The 22,500-nt window shown below is 44.7% G+C and overlaps 2 protein-coding genes across 5 annotated transcripts in view; both read left to right on the top strand.

Annotated features, from left to right (window-relative positions):
* The window catches only part of xirp2a (xin actin binding repeat containing 2a), a 51,591-nt gene extending 35,469 nt beyond the window's left edge, over positions 1 to 16,122 (top strand). For all 4 annotated transcript variants that reach the window (XM_042079787.1, XM_042079786.1, XM_042079789.1 and 1 more), the window contains 7 exons: positions 1,784 to 1,921; positions 3,139 to 3,189; positions 3,654 to 3,726; positions 4,133 to 4,236; positions 4,812 to 14,328; positions 15,614 to 15,747; positions 15,896 to 16,122. In XM_042079787.1, the coding sequence (XP_041935721.1) occupies positions 1,784 to 1,921; positions 3,139 to 3,189; positions 3,654 to 3,726; positions 4,133 to 4,236; positions 4,812 to 14,328; positions 15,614 to 15,708 (9,978 nt within the window). In that variant the 3' untranslated portion in view covers positions 15,709 to 15,747; positions 15,896 to 16,122. The remainder of the gene's footprint in view (positions 1 to 1,783; positions 1,922 to 3,138; positions 3,190 to 3,653; positions 3,727 to 4,132; positions 4,237 to 4,811; positions 14,329 to 15,613; positions 15,748 to 15,895) is intronic.
* Positions 16,123 to 20,282: 4,160 nt separating this feature from the next.
* LOC121698063 (beta-1,3-galactosyltransferase 1-like) overlaps positions 20,283 to 22,500 on the top strand; it is a 128,022-nt gene continuing 125,804 nt past the window's right edge. Inside the window, exon 1 of the mRNA XM_042079792.1 lies at positions 20,283 to 20,352. The gene's annotated coding sequence lies outside the window, so the exon portion shown is untranslated. The remainder of the gene's footprint in view (positions 20,353 to 22,500) is intronic.

The raw sequence follows: 22,500 nt of genomic DNA, 5'->3' as shown, positions 1-22,500 counted from the left end.
TAACTACCAGTGAGCCGCAGTCTCCTGCGCAGCATGGCGCAGCGCTTCAGCTTCACTTCACTACAAGGCATATGAAGTGCGTCCAAATTCACCCATTCTTCTCTGTTGAACTCCTCGAGTAGGCTACTCATCACACATGTGTCACATGAAAGAGCCTTTTCTCAGCTTTTAAACGGTGCTATAGCCACTATTTGCTGTGATAAACAGTTCGCGAGAAAAATAACTTCAAGAGATTTAATAATTATTCTCTGCGCTCATCTCCACATCCATTCGTCTCGGTGGAATATCGTAAGCCTACACACTCTTCACGCAACACATGACAAACCATATATCAGAATAAACAGCAGACCTTACCGAACACAAAGGTGTAATGCATTCCCGTGTATAGTTAGCTGTTCCAGAGTAATCCGGTTTTGAAATAAATTGTAGCAAAATTCAACATGGTCTTTCGGCTTTAAGCATTTCTTAAAACTGAGCTGCGCTTACATTGCCTAGATATCTGTAAATATTAGAATCAGAGAATATACAGGCAGCTCACGGTTAAGAGTTTGTCAATGTAGCCTTAATGATTTCCTTTCACAAAATGCTAAGCATGCATGTATTTAAGTTTCTTTAAAACTGAGCTGTGCTTAAATGGGTCAATGCATGATTTCATAACAGACCAAATAGAAAATAAATGTTAAATGTTAAATATAGCCTACATATCTATACAAATTAAAATCAGATTATGTAGGCTACACAGTATAGATTAAGTTGGACAGTAGAACAATTTATTCATTTGATATATCTATAGTGGCTGGTGAAAGAGTTGAGTGGCTTTTCCTTTTTTTCCGGGGGGGGGGGGGGGGTTAGTGGGTAGTGTCCCCACCAAAGCTCAGACCAAACCTACGCCCTTGAACATAGTGCCAATGTACTTAATGGATAGTGGTAGTGTGGTAGGTTAGAGGCTGAGGAGCCAGGCTAACATGCAGAAGCCAGGAAAGCCATGGGCTATATTTCCGATTGCCACTGTCGTGTCTTTGAGGGCACAACAGTGGCAGTCGGGAATAGAGACCACGGGAATTGGGAGACTGGCCCTGTGATAATTGATGCCTGTAAGTCACTTTGGATAAAAGTGTCAGGCGAATTAATAAATAAAATAAAATAAAAATAAAAAGGGTACTTACACATATATCGTAAACGTGATAATTACCAACCATTTCGTTTGAACATTCTAAAACAACAATGTTTTTTAATACTTCAAAATAACATTTGATAAATTAACTTTACATTTTTCAGTAGCCATAGGTGTATGATTTGAACAAAATCTAGTTTGGTTCTTACCGGGGCTTTTACTGCCTGAAATATCCGCTTTTGTTTACCACGCTCAGAGTTTAGTGCTGGGCCTATTCCCAACCTTTCTCACGGCACATCAACGGTTATCCCGAGAATTCTTGACGCAAATCAAAATTCCACTGGAGCTCCAAGAGGATTTGTACACGCAGCCGTACAACACAGTAAAATGTAATTTTTGGTACATAACTAATTTAGATACACTAATGGTGGGTGCTTGCGTTTATTTCGGAATCCGCCATCTTGGTTTGTATAGAAATGAATATTAAGGGACACATACACGTAAGAGGTTGAAAATACGCAACGGTTGGTAATATGTGACGTTCCTCTATAGTCATAATACAATCTATCAAGGTTATGAGCAGTGCTGTATGCTCATTTTAAAGTTATAATGCTCTCTCTCTCCTTTTCTCTGTGTGTGTGTGTGTGTGTGTGTGTGTGTGTGTTGTAGGTGCTGGAGGAGACTGAGGCCTGTTCTTTGCCAGGTGGGCTGGCCAGTGTGAAAAAGCAGTTTGAGTCCCAGGAGTTCTCCACCTCCTCTTCCTCACACAGCACCATCACTCACGTGCAGTCCCAGCACAGAGTACAGGTAAAAATACACACACACTCAGCACCATCACCCACCTCCAGTCCCCGGCATGGAGTACATGTGAATAATTACACACACACAATCATTCAGGTCCACAAACTGACAGCCCTTACATCTGATACACACACACTCACACACACAAACACACACACACACACACACACACACACACACACACACACACACACACACACACACACACTGTAAGCTATGGGAAAGATAACTATCTAGTAACAACCCTTCATGGAAACAATGTACTCAGATTGTATCTTCATACTATCTGGTTTACCATATGCCCATTGTGGGAGAAATGAAACATAAAAATGATATAAAAGGTTTATTTTATATAAAGCACTTGATGTATTTAAAATAATAGTCACTGCAACATTTGTTTATTTAGATATTGATGCCTCTCATGTCTTAACAGTTCCAGATCTGTATTACCACTCAGGTTTAGTGTCTCACAGAGAGAAGTTGGCGCTTAACACAGACCACACACACACACATGCACATGCACACGCACACACATACACACACACACATATATATATATTACATTACATTACATTTAGCAGACACTTCTTGACCAAAGTGACTTACATATGTCAGCTATATTACAAGGGATCACATTGTCCCCAGAGCAACTTGGGGTTAAGTGCCTTGCTCAAGGGCACAACGGTGGAAGCCAGGAATTGAACCGACAACTTTCAGGCTACTGCACGCTAGCCCAGCTCCTTAACCACTACACTACCACCGTCCCCACCGTATATATATATATACACACACACAAAAACACGCAGGCACACACTACCTCATCTGGTGCCCTATTCCTAAATGGCAGACTACGAAACCAGATGTGCTATCCCTGCATGGGATACTCTAGACAAACAGCAATTCCTTAATGAGCAGCACCTCCCATTTTGTAGGTGCTTTTTAGAGTGCCAAATTAGGTGACACCTGGCCTCAATGAATACTATGTTTCGGGTGTGAGGGAAAACTGGAAGTGATTTAATTGGTCATGGTACCTGCCTCTGCTGGTTAGAAAGATAACAGAGCACTGATGTTAGTATGCAGATCCTCACTCTCTGCCTGCATCTCTCTCTCTCTCTCTCTCTTACACACACACACACACACACACACACACACACACATACAGACAAACACACACACAAGCATATTGTTATAAATAATTTTCTGTCTGCTCTTCTGTCTTGTAGGAGATGTCCAGCTCTCAGACACAGAGAGTTACCTTTAATGAGAATGAACAGGTGAATATCCATCCATCCATCCAGTCATTCTCATCATTCTATCCAAACACTCTCCTCTTCCACCGAGTTGTTCCTGCAGAATAATATCTATTGATTTCACTCTCTTTTTCGTTTTGCCGGCAGCTTGAGTGATTTGTGTTTCTATCAGCATTGCCGCTCAGCGCTCCGACAACAATAAATCAACCTCCCTTTTCAGGGAGTTAGAAAAACACTTACAAATTTGAAAAGAAACAGCAGATAAATGAACCAAGATTGAGTTCAAGACCAATTGCCCTTGTGCTTATTTTAAAAAGAAAAGGGCGTTAATGGCTAACCATTGGCTGAGTGCTCTGTGTGACCAACCCCCCCCCCCCACACCCCCCAAACCACACACACACGCTCCATTTCCTATTGTTGCTGGCCTTGACTGAAGTGTTGGGGAAGGTAATGAGAGTGGGACTAACTCGACTCCTCTCCGATCGCAGGTTAGCCGTGAGCAGCAGAGCTTTCACCAGAACCATGTGGCCGCAGGTTATGAGAACCACTTTGATGAGACAGGTAAGCATAGAGAGAATTTGTGATCTGCCATCAATCACCTGTCCATCTGTCCAGTCTGTTTCTTCCTGTCAAGTTTGAAGGGAGCAAGTAATGCAATTAGGTGATGCTGGTTGGTTTTTAAATGATGCAGGCAATTTAATGCATGGAAATGGGTGCCAGGTGGATTGAAAATGAGAAAAACATTTCTGGACCTTGGGGAAATAAAAAATACATCTCTTTGATTTACAGTAATCACCACCATCAAATCACAAAATGAATCATCATTATCCCCCTCTGTGCTTCTCTCTCTCTCTTCTCTCTACAACTGTCTCTCTCCTTTAATTCCATATTCTACTGTATTTGACATGCGAATGTATCCGTGTGTGTGTGTGTGTGTGTGTGTGTGTGTGTGTTCCTGTGGGTTTAGTGAGGATGATCGGAGGTGAAGATCTACCCAAGGTTTCCGCCCAGGCCTTGAAGCAGCAATATGAAAAAACGATCGAGGAGGCCACACCAAGCAAACAAGTGAAGGTATAGTAATCACTATGATTAATTTACTATAGACATTCACAGTTTTTGGGATACTACATATATTACATATCTAGAGTATATCGTACTACAGAAATTATCTTTTAAGGTATAGTAGCACTCTTCTAAGTAATGGCTATATAAAACAGCTGGATTTCTATGAATAAATAAATACTATACATGAGTTCATATTGATACACTAGTGCATATATTATTGACAGGAAAGGAGGGAAATATTGATTGTTAGATACAGATCACATACAAAGCCACATACATGACTGATTCAGAGTCTATATTGTCCCCTGTTGACAGGTACAACTACTCCATTTACTATTATTGAACTGCAGGTGGTAAAATGTCAACCTAATTAGTCTGTTGCTACAAATACCAATACCCTTACACAATATATGGGGTCTTAGCCTAATCTAATTTAATTTATTGAATAAAAACACTCAATCATTACCCACTCTTTCTCTCTGACTGTTATTCGATTTCTATTCTACTTTCCACTTATTTTTTCTCTACTTTTCCTCTATAAAACAACAATGAATTCCTCAACCAAACTCGTCACCAATCAGATTGATGTTGATTACAACCAGTTTCAATGGGCTCCAGTGAACGTCTCATCTAAAGTCATTGAAGATGGTCACTATGAAACAGTGGCTGTTACCAGAAGAGTGGAGGCGGCATCATCCTCCTCCACCTCAGCTTCTGCCTCCACTAAAACCACTGAGATAGTGGAGCAGCAGAACTTCCCTCCTCCTCCCACAGAGTTCCTCCAGGGACCTGGTGAGGTCCCAGTCCGTTGTTCCTCCCCGCAGCCCAAGGAGTACATCTGCCCCCACCACCATGCCAAGGACTATTACTCCAAGCAGAGAAACATGGCTGAGCTCAAGCGGCTCTACAAGCACATCCACCCAGAAGTGCGCAAGAATTTGGAGAGGGACTTCTTCAGCCAGGAGATGGCCTACCAGGAGGAGATGTCTGGAGAAATCCAGCAGGCTCGATCAGTGTTCGAAAACAGCAGCAGCCCCAGCAAGTGTATGAGCCCAGAGAGAGAGTATCTGGAGTGGGACGAGATCCTGAAGGGAGAGGTACAGTCCATGCGCTGGATGTTTGAGAATAAGCCCCTGGACTCCATCAAAGATGAAACTCCTGATGAGGACAACAGCAAGAACATCGCCCAACAGGAGATCATAGCAGGAAGTGATGTCAAGTACACTGCGTGGATGTTTGAGACGCAGCCCATCGATGCTTTGCGATCAGATACTCCTGACTCCACTGAACAGACAGGCAAAATGAAAGAGCTTGCGAGAGGAGATGTCAGAACAGCCACTTGGCTATTTGAAACTCAGGCACTGGACACACTGAATAAGATCTACCAGGAGGACAACCAAGGCACTGAAGTTGTTTACACAAAGGACATCGCTGGAGGAGATGTGAAAACTGCCCGTTACCTGTTTGAAACTCAGCACCTAGATACTCTGGCTCACACTGAGACAATCGATGAGACCCACTTCCTTAGCCTGAAATCAGAGCTAGAGGAGATCAAGGGAGAAGTGAAGATGACCACAAGGATGTTTGAAACTCAGCCCATGTGCGTAATCCGGGGAGACTCAGGAGAGATGCTAGAGATCACCACTGTGAGGAGAGAGGAGACTGAGAAAGGAGATGTGAAGACTTCACGCTGGCTGTTTGAAACCCAGCCCTTGGACATGATTAGCAAAGACCCATCTCAAGTCAAACTGATCTGCGGCGTCTCAATGGAGGACAACTACCAAGGTGGGGTGAACAAAGGTCGCTGGCTCTTCGAGACAAAGACCTTGGACTCCATCAAAGATGAGGAATGGGAAAGCTCCAAACTGCACAGGGAGGAGATCATTGGGGCTGATGTTCGCAAGCACTGCATGGTCTTTGAGACCCAGCCTATGGACTCCCTCAAAGACAACGCCAACGCAAGACCAACACAGGTGGAAGACATTGTGGGAGGTAATGTGACTTCTGCCAGGCATTTGTTTGAAACAGTTCCCATGGAGAATCTGAAAGAACTTGCTGAGGTTGGGAAACTTCAGAAGAGGGTCATGACAGAGGAGGAGAAGGGAGATGTCAGACACCAGAGGTGGATGTTTGAGACCAGGCCACTAGAACAAATAAGGGAAGAGAAAAAGGAGGTTCAACGCACTGTAAACCTGGAGGAACTTGACAAAGGAGACGTCACAAATTACAAGGAGATCTTTGAAACCATGGACCTCAGCAAATGTGATACACAGAAGATACAGGTGGAAGGTGTTACAAGTGGATCTGTGAGGTCAAACAAGCATCTGTTTGAGTCCACTCCTATGTATGCAATGCAGGACAGCTCTGGCCATTACCATGAGGTGAAGACTATCAGAAGGGAGGAAATCGTCAAAGGTGATGTCCGCAGCTGCAAATGGATGTTTGAGACACGTCCAATCGATCAGTTTGATGAAAGCATTGATAAATTCCAGATCATCAAAGGTATTTCCAAACAGGAGATTGAGTCAGGTGACGTCAAAACAGCCAAGTGGCTTTTTGAAACTCAGCCACTTGATGGCATCAAATACTTCAGCAATGCTGAGGAAGAGGAGACCAGGAAGAAAGAGGGTGTCCATATTGAGCAAGGTGATGTGAAGACCTGCAGGTGGCTGTTTGAGACACAACCAATGGATGCCTTGTATGAGAAAGTGGAGGCCAAAAGTGAGACTGAATCAACTGAAGTCCAAAAAGGAGATGTGAAAACTTGCACCTGGCTGTTTGAAACTCAAGCCCTGGACACCATACGGGATGAATCAGAGACAGTCATAAAAACTTGCACTGTTGATCAGGAGGAAGTTCAAGGTAAAGATGTCCGCCTGGCTCGCTTCTTGTTTGAGACAGAGAATCTGGAGAACATAACTGGAGAAAGTGAGAGTGATTTCAAGAGGGTAACAGAGATTGACATCCAATCTGGAGATGTTTCCAGAATGAAGTACATCTTTGAGAACCGGTCCTCGGATATCATGACCTCAACCTCAGAGGAAACTATGATGAAGCTGAAGTCTCGCCAGGCTGAGGAAATACAGAAAGGAAATGTGGTGAACTGCACCTGGATGTTTGAAAACCAGCCTATTGATGCAATCCGGGATGCTTCAGAGGAATCAAAAGAGATTCGTACTGTTTCAGATGTCCAAGGTGGTAATGTGGACAAGGGACGTTTCATTTTTGAGACATACTCCCTGGATAAAATCCAAGATGAATCCTCAGAGACAGAAATCAAGAATATTCAGTCCACCATCAGAGAGGAGATTGAAAAGGGAGATGTGAAGAACTACACTATGATGTTTGAGACCCAGCCCCTTTATGCCATCCGAGATAAAGAGGGTCACTACCATGAAGTAACCACAGTTACCAAAGAAGAAATTCTGAGGGGTGATGTTGTTGGGGCTAGATGGCTATTTGAGACAAAGCCTCTAGATTCCATTCGAGACACAGATGAGGTGTACGTCATCAAGGCAGTGACTGAGGAGGACGTTCAGAAAGGAGACGTCAGATCAGCCAGGTGGAAATTTGAAACTCAGCCTCTGGATGAAATCGCAGAGGACCTGAAAGTCCGGATGAAAACTGTGGAGGACATCCAGGGTGGAGATGTCAAAATAAACAAACAGCGTTTTGAGGAGGACCAGATGAATCAGTATGTTAGGACTGTTAGTGTGAGTGAGATCCAAAAGGGGGATGTGAGATCTTCCACCTGGCTCTTTGAGACCCGCACTATCGACAAGATCCGTGGAGAGGGCTCTGAGTATGATGAGATGGAGAAAGTAACAAAGGAAGAGGTGGTTAAAGGAGATGTGAAACAGTCTGTATGGCTGTTTGAGAAAGAGCCTCTGGATCGTATCAAAGAGATGGATGGAACAGAAACAGTCATTACCCGAGAGGAGATCCCACAGGCAGACGTGAAATCAACAACATGGCTCTTTGAATCAACACCCCTTACTGGATTCAATGAAAGCAATGTAGAGAGAACGGAAATCATTGGTAAGAGCATTAAGAATACTCTGGAGGAACTATACAGCCAGAAAATGGTTGAGTCCCAGGGGATTCTTATTGAGACGGATGAGGTTGGAGATGTGAGAATGGCTAAATACAAACTCATGAACCAGGAAGCTCCTGAGATCCAGAGGGAGGAAGTGATCAGGGGCGATCTGAACAACATCATGATGAACCTGTTGAACAGATGTGAGGGGACAGAGAAATGCATCACAATTGACCAGGAAGAGAGAGGAAACATCAACACCACAGTGAAACAACTCTTTAATCAGGAGAGGGGTATCAATGTGGAGAAGGAAGAGATCATCAGAGGAGACATACAAGAGGCCATCAACAACTTGCTGAAAGAGGAGGGGGCCAACAAACGTGGCATTCTCATCCAGGAGGATGAGAAGGGTGATGTCAGGATGACCATTTACTCGCTTCTGAATAAAGACACAGAAGAAGGCCTTGACAAAGAGGACATAGTCAGAGGCAATGTAAGGGGAACCTTGCACAGACTCCTCTCAAATCCTGATGCATCAGACCAGAGTAAGATTAGAGTGAGTGATACAGAGAGGGGTAATGTGAGCTTCTACTCCACCTGTATAGAGTCTGGGGCGCTAGACTACCTACGTCAGCTCCAGACTGAATCAGATGATACTGTGGAAGGGAGAGAAAAAGAAAAGATTATTGGTGGTGATGTTGAGACAACTAAATTGCTTCTCAGAAAGAATCAGAAGGAAATTGGGCGTACCGTCACCGAGGAGGATATACTCCGTGGGGATGTGCACAGCACTGTAAAGGTGTTCATGACAAAGCCAGAGGGCCTACACAACCTGCAGAAGGAGGAAATTGTCAAGGGAGACCTCAGGGCAGCACTCGACTCTCTAACACAGGCCGTGAACCAAAGGGCAGTGCTGGAAAAAGAGGAGGTTGTGAAAGGAGATATCAACATCACACTCAGGTCACTGGTGGAAGCCCAAAATCAAGCCAAGGAGGTGGAGAAGCCAGAGATTGTGAGGGGTGACATCAGAGGGGCCTTGGAATCCTTGGAGAAATCAGCAAACACCAGGACAGAGATCATCATTGAGGATTTGGTGCCTGGTGACATTAAGGGCACCCTAAAATCTCTGGAGGAGGCCAAGCAGGCATTGAAAGAGGTGGAGAAGGAGGAGATAGTCAAAGGTGACATTCATACGGCCTTAATCAATCTGCAGGAAGCTTCTTCTGATAAAAAGGTCTACCAGCATCAGGTTAGTGAGTATGGAGATGTGAAGGGCACCATTCAGCTGCTGCTGGAGCCTACTGCATCCCCTCGAATGCAGCGCCGCGCAAGCACTGAGGGAGACATCAAGACATCGATAAAGTCACTTTACGAACAGGAGGAAATGCAGGTTGAGAAAGAGGAAGTGGTCAAGGGTGATGTCCGGGGGGCCATACACTGCCTCCTGCAGAAGAAGGATGAGAAGCACCACAAGGGCCACAATGTAAGGAGAGTCAAAGGAAAAACTCCACTCCATGAGTGCCCTGAGTGCCTAGCTGCAGCAATGGCAGAAAGCAGAGCTGCCAGCCAGGCTTTTGCCATGACGAACCAGACAGGGACCACAGAGTCGCAGAACGGTGCACAGGAAGTCACTCAGGTTCACTTAGAGCAGAATATCCAAGCTACAAGCCAGGGAAGTCAGTCTACTGTGACACAAACCACAGCTGTCCAGCAGATGGCGACAGAAGCTTCTCAATCCTCACAGCAGTCTTTATCTCAACAGGTGAGCAAGAAACAGCAGCAACAAATGAAGGTGAAACAACAGCAAAACATCAAGCAGCAACAGAACATCAAGCAGCAGCAGAGCATGAAGCAGCAGAGCATGAAGCAGCAGCAGCAGCAACAGCAGCAGCAACAGCAGCAGCAACACAACATGAAACAGCAAGAAAACATGAAGCAGCAGGAAGCAACCATCAGTCAGCAAGAGCAGCAACAGCAGAGCGTGAAACAGCAAGAAAACATGAAACAGAAGGAAACAACAATCAGTCAGCAGCAGCAGCAAAGCATAAAGCAGCAGCAGCAAAGCGTGAAACAGCAAGAAAACATCAAACAGCAGGAAATTACTATCAGTCAGCAACAGACCAGCACTAAGCAGCAGCAAATGAATGTCAAACAGCAAGTGAATGTTAAAAAGCAGCAAATGAATGTCAAGCAGCAAGTGAATGTTCAACAGCAGCACCTGAAGGTCAAGCAACAAGTGAATGTCCAAACAATTGCTCAACATGAGCAGCAGACAAATGTCCAAGAGCAGCAGATAAAAGAACAGCAGGCAATTGTAAAAGAACAGGAAGTGGTTAAGGAGCCAGTGAAACCCAAAATGGACAACCCTGGACCTATGCTGATAAAGAAGAAAAACATTGGAAAGCAGATGACAGAGAGCACTGCAGTTGCAGGATCAGGCACTGTTGTGACGAAAGAGACATCACAGGTGAACATAACCACAAAGCAGACACAGGAAATAAAGACAATCAAACAGGTCCAGACTTCTGTGACGACTGAACAGAAGACTGCTACTCAAAAGCAAACCATCAAGAACCTGAAGTTGGGCTATGGCAGCACTAAGGGTTTGATCAAGAAAAACAAGCCACAAATTGATCTGCCACCTCCACCTGTCTCCCCACCTCCTCCATCAGAGTCAGAGCTCTCTCTTCCGCCTCCTCCTTCTCCTATCACAGACAGTGATGTCCCACCACCCCTATCTCGTCCTCTGGTCATGAGGCAAGACAGTGACCTCCCTTTACCTCCCCCTCCGCCACCTCCAACTGCAGAGGCAGAGACAGAGTTCTTCCCTCCACCTCCTCCCCCACAGGACTTCCTGCCCCCACCTCCTCCCCCACAGGAGCTGAGTGCTGTGGCACAGCCATCTCCTGCTAAACCTAAAGCACGGCCTCTCTTCAAAGTGCCCAAGCCTGAGCCACCAAAGCAAGCTGAGCCACCCAAGTTTAAGTGGCAGAAGAAACAGCCGCCAGCACCTCAACCGCCTCCTCCTCCACCACCCCCTCCCCCAGCACCTGTGGTTGAAAAGCAGGAAACTTCTGCCACAGCTACCACCATCAAAGAAGAGAGCAGCAAACATGTAGAGCAGATAAAACAGACTACTCTGGAACCTCCCGTTTCTAAAATTCCTTCCGTAATTCCAGTGGCCAAGCCTGTGCAAGAAGAGCCTCCGCGACCACCAAAGAAAGTTTTTGTCCCTCCCATAAAACTCCCACCTCCTCCTGAAACTACTGCAGTAGCAAAGCCCAAGACCTATGCTAGGAAGTTCAAAACTCCCCTCATGCTGGCAGAGGAGAGGTATCGCAAGCAGATGGAAGAAGCAGCAAAAAGCAAAGTAACCACTCCAACATCACCGCCAACTCAAATGCATCTGCAGGCACCAGGTGAAGAGGCCCCAGCCACTGAAAGCACAGGGCTCCCCCAACCACCTCTTCCTAATGAACCTGAGATTGTAGCCAAACCAACCCCTGTTCCACAAGAGCCACCTACAAAGAAAATGCCCACTCAAATCCCCATGGTTAAACCTACAATAAACAAAAAGCTTACTCAAGATTCAACCAGTATGTCCTCTGTTACCTCTAAAAAGCATCAAACAGTGTCTTCTGGGATGACCCAAGGTACCCACTCTCTGTCAACTGATGTTCAGGCCTCCTCTTCCATGGCTTCATCCAGTGCCTCAGAGCAACAACAGACTGCTGTGAAGACCAGCTCTGAGACATCTGTCTCCAAACAGGAGGCCATCCAGCAGGTTTCAAGCTCTGCAACACAGGAGGCCAAAAAGGCACCCTCTCAACCCATGAAGATTCCCAAGGTCACTCCAAATTTCAAGGTCAAAACTATAAAGCCACCAAAAGTTGAGGCAGAAAGTAAGCAAGAGGAAAATGCAGCACAGAAGGAGCAAGTGGCCATCAATGCCACAGCACAGATGAACCAAAAGAGTACACAGAGCGTTACACAGATGGGTACAGCTCAGCAAAATTCAGAAAGCCTCTCAAGCAGCACCCAAAAGGTCACTGAGGTCACTGTGGAGCAGGTTGGAAAGGCTGCAACTTCTGACAGTAAAGTGGAAATCCAGATGAAAAAATCCAAACAAAAGTCAAAAAAGGAAGTGAAACAAGTTGTGCCTATTCAAGTCTCTCCTGTACCCCCAATGACTGTTGAGGTTCCTAAAGGACAAGGCCAGGTAACAATTGTTCAGTCCCACCAGGAAGTGAAGGAAAAGCATGTTCAGATCAGAGAGGAAGTTGTGGTAACGGAGAGCCAGGTGCAGCAGCAGAGCATCCAGCAGAAAAGCAAAATTCAAATAAAGAAGCAAGTGAAGTCCTCCCAACAGCAACAACAGCAGAAACAGATGCAACAGCTGCAGCAAAAAGAGATGTCCAAACAGGAGGTTAGTCAAATCAGCTCACAAGAGATGAAGCAGACTGAATCAGTGGCTGAGATCACTGATAGTCAGAAGTATGTGGAAGTGCAGAAGCTGTTGAGCCAGATTAAGGAAATGCAGAGTGTTCACGGGAAACTGGATGCCAACTCTGTGAAGGCAATGGTGATTTCACTTCCCGATTGGCTCATTGGAACAGAGGAAAAGACAAGGATGGTTACTACTCAGTTCAGTAAGCAAAAGCTAAAGGAAGTAATTGTGCATATCAGAAACATTGCACAGGCAAAGCTGATTTTTATTGAGTCGAATGTGCAGGAATCTAGCAAGCCAGAGAGTGAGCCAGAGCCAGAGAAGGTGATCATTGGTGGTACAACTCCTAAAATCTCTAAGATTAGCATTGGCTCTGCCAGGGTGGAAACCCAGAAGAAAGTAAAGGAGGAGAGACGGAGCACCCAGGAAATCAAAGAGCAGGACCTGTCCAAAACAAGGACCCCGGAGCCCAAAGTACCCTCTGATACGATGAGAATGAGAACCCCATCACCCACCTTCATCAGCATAGAGTCATCCAGGAGGACAGATTCTCCTTTCAGGGTCAGCCCTTCTCCACCACCCTCTTTCAGATCTGATGCGACCCCTACACCCCCTCCTCGCTGGGTGGACACCCCTACAAAGCTAAGCAGGGCTACACCTTCGCCCACAATGAGCCGATCACACAAGTTGACCAAGCTGAAAGATAACACCACCAAGGTCGCACAGACCCCACCACCAATGCCTGTGCCAGAGCACATGATGATGATGCACACAGCTGAGATGGAGGAGGAGTCCTTGTCTTCCAGCCACCAAGAGTTCACCATGGAGAGCCATTCAGTTGAGATGTTTGACGTCTCAGAAGCGGTGGACTCTATGATGACCGTGAAAGACAAGCGGGTGTTCTTTGAGGAGGCTCAGAAAGCAGAAGTCAACAAGACTTACATGCGCAAGGACCCTATTGATATCCCTGAGAGACTAGGGGGCGATGCAGAGGAAGATGCTGAGAGTGCTGAGATCCAGGAGAGGATGAAGGAGGATCTCCCCAGAGTCGATCTATCCAAACTGGTCAACAAGTTTGAGTCCCCGCAACCAAAAATGTATGTCAGGAGAGATCCGATCCTCATACCAGAGAGGTTGGGCAGCGATACAGAGGAAGGAGATGCTGAGATTGAGCGCAGACCCACTCCAGCCGAGGAGAAGCCATCATTTGACATCAAGGCCATCAAGAATGTTTTTGAACTGGGTGAGCCAAGCTTCCACCATGTGAGGGAGGAGAAGGAGAAGGATGCTACTGGTTTCTCTGAAACACAGTCTATCACAGAACACTACTCTACTGTTGATGAGTTTGGGAACACAGTGACGGGGTCAAGAACTGAGACATCCATGCACTCTGAGAATGCGTCTGGAATACCCAACCCACCCACCTATGCAGACGTGGTGCGGGGGAACGTGCCCGTCCTGAGCGTGTCGCCTGATGCTTCTGCTGAGGAGCTCCTGCAGAGCTTTCAGCAGTCATGGGCCGACAGCGAAACTGTGTTCAGAAACCTGGGCTTCAGCGCAACCGAGGAGCAAAGATCTCAGATGATGTCTCACCAAAGGGAGAGCATCGTGACTGGTAAAGCTGTGTGACCAGCATGGAAATGACTAATCTGGAAAGCCATGGTGTGTTTTTAATACTAGTGTTTTTGCTGTGTGTCAGTTTGGTTACTCTAATACATACATGCTTGTCTAGTTTGTGTTATTATGCCATATGAGAAGGATATTTAAGCATGTCTCTTTTCACTTGTTTTTCACTTTTCTCTGCCTGTTTCTTTTTCTATTTTGCTTCTCTCTTGATATCTCTCTCCCTCTTTCATGTCCTCAAAAATATTTTAGTGTAGGATTTACAAGTTTTTTTCCTACACTGTTTGTCCTCAAACACATTATTTTGAGGATCCTCATTACTCAGTCACTGATACATACTAGAGGCCATCAGTTAAATGGAGGGCAAAGGGCAAAGTCTGCAAAACAATCTTGTGAAAAAGTTCTTGTGCATGACATATGACTATTTTATTGCATATAAGAGCATTGAGCTGACTCATTAATGTTTGTGCTGAAAGTCTTGCCCATGGTGTTATTCTACCAAATTGATTTTAACTACATATTAAATAAGCTTTAGTTAGACTTTGCACTTCGCCCAATTAGGGCCACAGGTCTTAAACCATAATCTTTGCTCTTCCTGTCCGAGCATATTTTAGTTTCAAAGCAAATTCTTCCCCTACAGACACTAAATGTTTATCCAACGCTGTTTATTTATGGAGTAATTAAAAGACAGGCGCTGGGTTAAAAGCTTGAACTTTTCCATAGTTGGCTTTCAATGACCCAGATAGAACAATTTTCATCTTGATTGGTATACACTGTACCTAATTTTGGGCATGTGTGGGTGCATTGAGTTTGACCTGATTCCGCATTTTCTTTCAATGAGGAGGGCAGACTTTCAGCAAAGACTTAGATGCATTAATAACTTTGGTGTTAAGAAGTACTTTCATTATAAGTACTCATATATGTTATATCCATTATTATAAGTACATACACTATGAGTTTAATGGTTTTCAGACTTTGGGTCAGAGGTCCTCAATGTATCAACAAAACAACATACAACATAGATATCTTACAAAGTAGATGTCTGTTGCTTACAAGGTGTTGTCAGACAGTTCATGATTAAAAATTAACATAAATCTAAGCAGGATTAAGTTCCATAACTGTTCATTTGACTTGGTGACATGGTTTATTGTGGTGCTGCTATATGACCACACTGTTTTAACATTGTGCTTTGTGACTTGCACTAACTTACATTTGACACTCTGATTTGCAGTATGCTAATCATTCAGCCATCTAATTAATAATTGCTTATCTTTTAGAAAATTCGAGTACCCGAGTCCGAACTGTGTCGGGTATGTCGGAAGAGAGTTTACCCCATGGAGTTGCTGATTGCAGACAAACAAAACTTCCATAAAACCTGCTTCCGCTGTACCCACTGCAGCAGTCAATTAAGGTAAAAATGTAATCACAAATATTTACACCGTCTTCAATGTGGCTTATCTACAAGACACTCTAAAAATCTTAACCATTTGTGTAATTAGTGGTGTTTTCATCTTCCAAGAACTTCATTGTTCTTATTTTCTTGTTTTGCCCTCACGCAGCCTTGGCACGTATGCCTCTCTCCATGGGCGCATGTACTGCAAGCCACACTACAAGCAGCTCTTCAAGGCCAAAGGAAATTATGATGAAGGTTTTGGAGAAAGACCCCACAAGGAGCTATGGAGCAACAAAAATCAGACTTCACCAGAAAAGACAAAACCCAAAAACCCCTCCCCAGAAAAATCTGAACCCAAGCGCTCAGCCCTGCCTAGCTCGATAGAGAAAGAAAAGACATCTGAAAAAGACAAAGACACCAGCCAGTCATCGAATGATGAGACCAAAAAGCCTACCAGTAAAATTGCCATCGTCTGGCCCCCACAGTCCGAGTCTCCTAAGAAGGCATTTCATGCAGAGGAAGAGGTGAAGCTGGTCAAACCAACATGGCCTCCCCAGGAAAGTGCGCCTCAGGAGATGACAGAAACCCCGAAACGTACCTCTAGACCACCTAAAGAGCCAGCCGTCACTCACTCTGAAAATGGGTTGAGGGAAAACGATAACACTCAGGATGTGCCAGTGACCCCATTACCTGAGAAAGTTAAACTTGTGAAGGATCCAAAGCCGACACAGGGTTCAACATCCCCCATTGCGGAACAGAGCGTGAAGGCAATGGAGGAGACTGCGCCCGATGTCAATCAAATCCCAGGCACCAAAGATGTTTCAGAAGATCCGCAGCAAACCGAGACTGAAAGTCCAGAGAACGTGATGGAAAGCCCAAGTGAAGAGAAGAAGAAAGATGCAACAGGCGAAACTGAAGGGGAAGATGAGCATAAGGAGAAAGAGACAAAAGATGATGTGAAGGTGAGAGAGGAAAGTGGAGAGAGAGATGGAGAAGCACAAAGTGTTGATACAGAGAGAAAAGAGGTAAAGGAGATGGAGGGAGATTCAGGTGGAGTAGAGGTCACAGTGATCGATGGAGAGGTGGTGCCAGAGCAAAACATCAATGGGATCTCAAACTCAAACAACAACAACAACAACAACTCCTGCAGTGCGCTCTTGGACTGTGGACCATCCTGGTCAGAATTCGATGATGTCAGCATGAAACCAACACTCCTTGACACCAGCCCCAGCGATCCTTTCAGCCTGGGTATTCCTGACAACGACATTAAGCCCTCCATTCTGGACAGTCCTGACAAAGACTTTGTGAATGTGTACAAGTCAGAACCATCAGACTTTTTCCAGCGGGCACAAACCGAACCAGATTTCTATCCTCCTGTTGCCAAATGCACAGATACTACATCTTCAGACGACCCAATCAGCAGGGACTGGTTTAAAGTAGACACAGAGGAGGAGGAGACGACCATAGTCTCAGACAACCAGCCGCCAAAGCTCAGTGCTTCTGCGAGTTTTCTGGAGGACATTTTCGCAGGGCTGGATAAGAGCCCAAGCCTGCTGACTGATTTCAAGGATGACATTTTCTGCGATGCTCCCAGTGGTGGCGCCTCTACATCTTTCCTGGACGACCTCCTGGATTTCGGCATGGAGTCGAGAGGGGCGGGGAAACCAAAAAACGCTGTGGAGTGGGAGGAGGGGAGGCCCGAAATCTCGTTGGGCACCTCAGGAAAGGGCGGCCTACTCTGGGAAGGGGATCACTTGTCTGTGGAAGATCAAATCAAGCGCAACCGTTACTATGGAGACGAAGATGATGACGAATAAGATATCCCGAATAAAAAGGGATTTTTTTTTTTTTACCAAAATGCTAAAAAAAAAACAGCAGTCACTCACTGCTAACATAAACAATTTAATCAGCCAGTCATATTCAGTTTTCCACTAGCTTCACTTTCTCCTATACTCATTTTATACTGTCATAATAAAACAGCCCATGGAGAGATGAATGTAACAATCAACGTTCAAATTCCCTCACATATCTTTTATACTATAAATATAGAATACTATTCTGTGGATGCTTACTTGCTCTATGCAATTATATCTACATTTTTATCTTTTAGAGCTGTTTGAACGCACCTGGTGTGCAGAATGGGTAATATATGGTTGTAATGATGATGATGATGATGATCAAGGAAATACATTATCCTCTTTGTATGCTGTAAACATTATACTCTTCTGGTATCTCCATTTGCTGGTTTCTCATTTTATAACTTCACTCTTTCTAAAAAAATGCTTGTATTTTTGTTTGCTTTATTTTAAGAATAGCCTAAAATGTTTTGTTTTCTTTCCTTCCTTGCTTTGTTTTGCGAGAATTCCTGACAGGTGGCCGAGGGCTGCTTTCAGGCTGGTTAAGGAAAAGCTCTTTCTATTGTACTGGTAATGCTGTCATAGCAGAAAATAAAATACGTTTCTGAGATCTTGCTCTCTGTGTCACTTTTTCTCTGTTTTTCACCAAGTGAAACCGTTTACAGTTTCTCACAGTCCTCTCTCTCTGTCTTATTCTCTCTCTCTCTCTTTCTCTCTCTCTCTCTCTATGTGTAAGGTACTGTATGGCATGATCTATTGCTTACCCCTGTTTCAAATGAAAGCTCGGAGATCTCTGTGCTTAGTAGTGTATTGATTTTTCTCACCGTTTCCAGCTTTTTGTCTCTTTTTGTGACCTGCTTCAGATTAGTGTGTTTCTTCTGTGTTCTGTGTGTCTCCCTGCGCTCCTCATTTTGAAGCCATGGGGTTTTAATGAGTCCCACAGACCACTCAATACTGGTCTTTCTAATGAGACACAAGACAAAATAAAGAAGGGGTAACTTGACACAAGGACCAACCACCAAGTGCTTACTCCCTAGATATAAAATATATGAATGCTTAGAGAAATCATTATTTCTCACCCTGTACTACAACACCGGAATATATGCCAACACAAACACAAAGTGGTTTGCCTTTCAATCCTGGATGTTTCAAATTATTTTTTTATTCTGACCTGGCACCTGTTTGGTGATTGATTCGTTTTCAGTGCAAAGGCGACAGCTGAGGGTTTGTCATTATGAAGGAGCCATTAAGGTGATTTATTAATATTCGCTCAAATGACTCGACACTCTCTCCCCATGCTTTACATTAGATACATTTTTGGTAATGACACGACACTGAGAGAGCTGTATAGCAAGAGTGGCGATCCACTTTGAAACACCGAGATCAAAATGCTGAACTTTTACATCAAAGGGACGTGTCCCGATTGAAATGACTGATTTGTATAGACACAGCAACTGATCGGGAGTTTTGTTTATATAGTAGCTTTCAGATCCTGCCTCCGGGCTGCAACACTCTCTACCTGCTCCGCAAAAAAAGGAATAGGTGGGAGCGCTGCAGACGTATTTGCATTAACATAACTTAAAGAAGATGATGTAGCCTAAATTACCTGCTTGACCTGGGAAACAGTGGTTTGTAAAACACTATGAAATCGTGTTACCACTCAACCTCGCCTCACCAACATGAATCCTCCCCTAGGGTTTGGGGGAGATATAGCCTGGCTACTACTTGCGTTATAAATGAGTTGCGTAGCTGCGAAATGACAACCCATTGAATTTTTTTTTTTTAACAATTAGCCTATCTACATATCAGACGATGAGAATTAATATCCCGAGGAGCACTGCTGCTCTCCACCAAAGTCAAATCAGCCGGCATATCTCAGGGGAGCACACTCGCGCCCGACGGAGCTTGAAACATCGCACCTGAACCCAGCCGTGGATGTGAATGAAAATGCCATGTACGTGACCTGGCGAGCATGCTCTACAAGCCGCGGGGTTCCAAGAGATGCTCTGGGGAATTTAGGCGAAACAAATGAGGAGGAATGTTCCGGGAATCAAGGCGCTCGAGGTCCAGTAGGCGAGTGATCATTGGACTCAGGGCGCTTTGAAGGAGGTCATGGATTAAAGATTAAAAACCCTAGGGTCTGTTCTGAGATCATTCTCCGTGATGCATGGCCTGCTGCTTGGCAGTTGTAAAGACCACTTCTTCGTTAACCTATCTGACAACTCAGGCTCTACCATGCATTTTCTGCTCTGCCATGTCTTCCACGAATTAACCAATCAATCTTATGGACTCGAATATTCTACTTTTTAGGGACAAGCTGAAGAACAAAGCTCAATTGTAGGACAATACATGTTAAACGTATAATAGGATACATTATATTATGTTGATGTTTTGTCTACTAACAAACAATGGGGGGGGGGGGGGACGACTATGAACTATAAAACATCCCACCTCTGCAATATAGGCTTAGGCTATACTTGTGTTCAAAAATTAGCAAATACCAGACATTTGACAGATACAAATCTGCACTCAGGGCCAGGAAAATACCTCTTACAGACAACCTTGCTACATAAAAGTGCCATTGTCGATTTCAGCGGAAGGACGACACTGATTGGACAGCGCCCCTCTCGGCGGTAGCGCGTGCACACACGCATACACATGCACACACACTTTATCTCCCGCGCTTATAGTCGTTCCGGCGGAGGTGCGGGGTGGCCACAGTCGCATCAGCAGCGCTCGCCCCAGTAGGATGGCGTTCGACAAACCGGTAGGTTCAAATTTATTTTTGTCCTCTGCGTGCCTTGCACCATTCAGTCTCTCAGAGCTACGTCCTGGTGGAATCTGTCACGCGCCCTGCTGCATCGCTCGAGTCATATTGCCTCATTCTCCTTTTATATCAAATTAGAAATTCTATTGGAGCTTCTATGACCTGTTATTTTCCCTGTTCTGTCCCTGTTCTGTCGCAAGAGTGTCAGAGAGACACAACACGTTTATCCTGCGTCTCTCTGCAACAATTCAACGCACTGTGGGAATGCAGTAAGTGTGACTTTGCTTTAGAACAAACGCGGGGCAGAGAGCTGCGGGGACGATGTTCATTTCACCACTTAGGTTACAGCGTCATGCGGTCTAATAACCTAGTGCGAAGATAATGGATAGTGGTTTCATGGAGAACAAAAACATTGTTGTGCTATTGTATTTTTTCGTATTGTAGAAAGCCAACCCTTAAATCATAAATAAAAAACAACCATTGATTTATCCAGAATATAAAGTTAGGCTACTTTAAAAGACGTGTGATGAAGATGTTCGTGTGGGTTGCTGTTTAAAGATTTAAGTTTTAGCCGACTCTTGTCTTTGCCAACTCGCTACATATAGTAATAGCTTTTAGAGCGAGGTGAAAGCATTATTCTTTGCAAGAGCTCATACATCGGTAGGTTGATTTACATTTGATGACGGTTGACGACTGAAATTCAATCTCTATAAACATAATGCATGTGTACACAGTCAGTGATTTGCACAATGAAAACAGCATGGCGCATTGTTTAAATGAGATAAATCTTCTAAATCCGTGAACACACCTGATCTCACGCTTCCTGGATTAAGTAGTCAAAGCGCTCATCCCACAGACATTATTTTTAATTGGACGCTGTGTTGTCTCCTTTGATTATTTCGCTGCGGTGTATTCAGCATCCACCATTGTGGCAGACCGTTATGTTCCTCTACTCACACAAAAGACAGAAGTTCAGTCATCAGTGTCTACACAAATTGATCACACCAATGGAACGCTCGGTCATGTCTGTTAAAGCATAAAACGCTTAATTTGCCAGCTAAGTGAACCAAACCTCTACATTCACAGTAAACAACGAGTGTACTTTCCTACTATTGACTTTTTTACTAACCCCTGGGCCACTGGCATTTTGGCCGACAATCTAGACGAATGGGCACGTAGTAGTCCGTCACCACTGCTGAGGATCAGCAGTAATGGCATTAATGTCAATGATAATGGGGGAAATAGCGGCTTATTTTTGTCGGGGTTGTTGGGAGAGAGGAGCCGGCCGGGAATTTATGGACGCGCCTGTCTGCAGTAAGTCAGTTCATTAGGCAGGGGAGACGGTGAAGTGCGCGCCATGCCTCACGGCGCAGATGCGCCCTCTCTCCCTTCCCAGTAACCTTGCGCCCACAGAGTCATGGTACATAATTATCACACTGACGTAGAACAAGACACACGGTGCACTTACCTAGGCCATGGACTCATTACAGCCAGCTGAGATTACATAGGGCATACCGAGTGTCGCCGATACATGACTCGTAACTTAAGACAATCAAACATCGGTTTGTCATGGCTTGCGTATGTGCACCAGGTACTTGCTTGTCTGCAAATATTTGACATTGTCTAAACTGTAATAAGCAATTAAAAGACAGACAGAATTGGTATGCCGTTCCTCTGCGACTTTTTAGTTGTTACAGTTAGTCAAACCAAATACATTAAACGAGGTATGTGTAAAGAGCCTTGGATACTAGTATTATCTGCATCTCTCCCTCTCTCTCTCTCCCTCTCTCTCTCTCTCTCTCTCTCTCTCTCTCTCTCTCTCTCTCTCATACCCAAACACTCTTTGTACTGCGAATTACATTTTCGAAGAGGATCACCAAGCGCCAGACTGGCGTGTTGATGGCAGCCTTTTGATTGGCAGTGATGTAGGCTATTGTGTTAAGTTGCATTCTTTATTACCACAGGTTTAGGTTTTATGGTCTCCTGTTTGTCTGTCAACATGATAAAAACAATGATTTCCATAGAACTTCATGGATAGGTGTAGCACGGGAAAGGAATGACCCAATACATTTAGGTGGGGACCAACTAATTATTCTCCCCTGTAGCTGACATCGTGAGAAGGACATTAGGCCGTGGCGAAGGTCTTCT

This window comes from Alosa sapidissima, chromosome 23 (assembly GCF_018492685.1).
Source record: "Alosa sapidissima isolate fAloSap1 chromosome 23, fAloSap1.pri, whole genome shotgun sequence".
Lineage (NCBI taxonomy): Eukaryota > Metazoa > Chordata > Actinopteri > Clupeiformes > Clupeidae > Alosa > Alosa sapidissima.
This window is presented reverse-complemented; position numbering and strand designations above follow the sequence as displayed.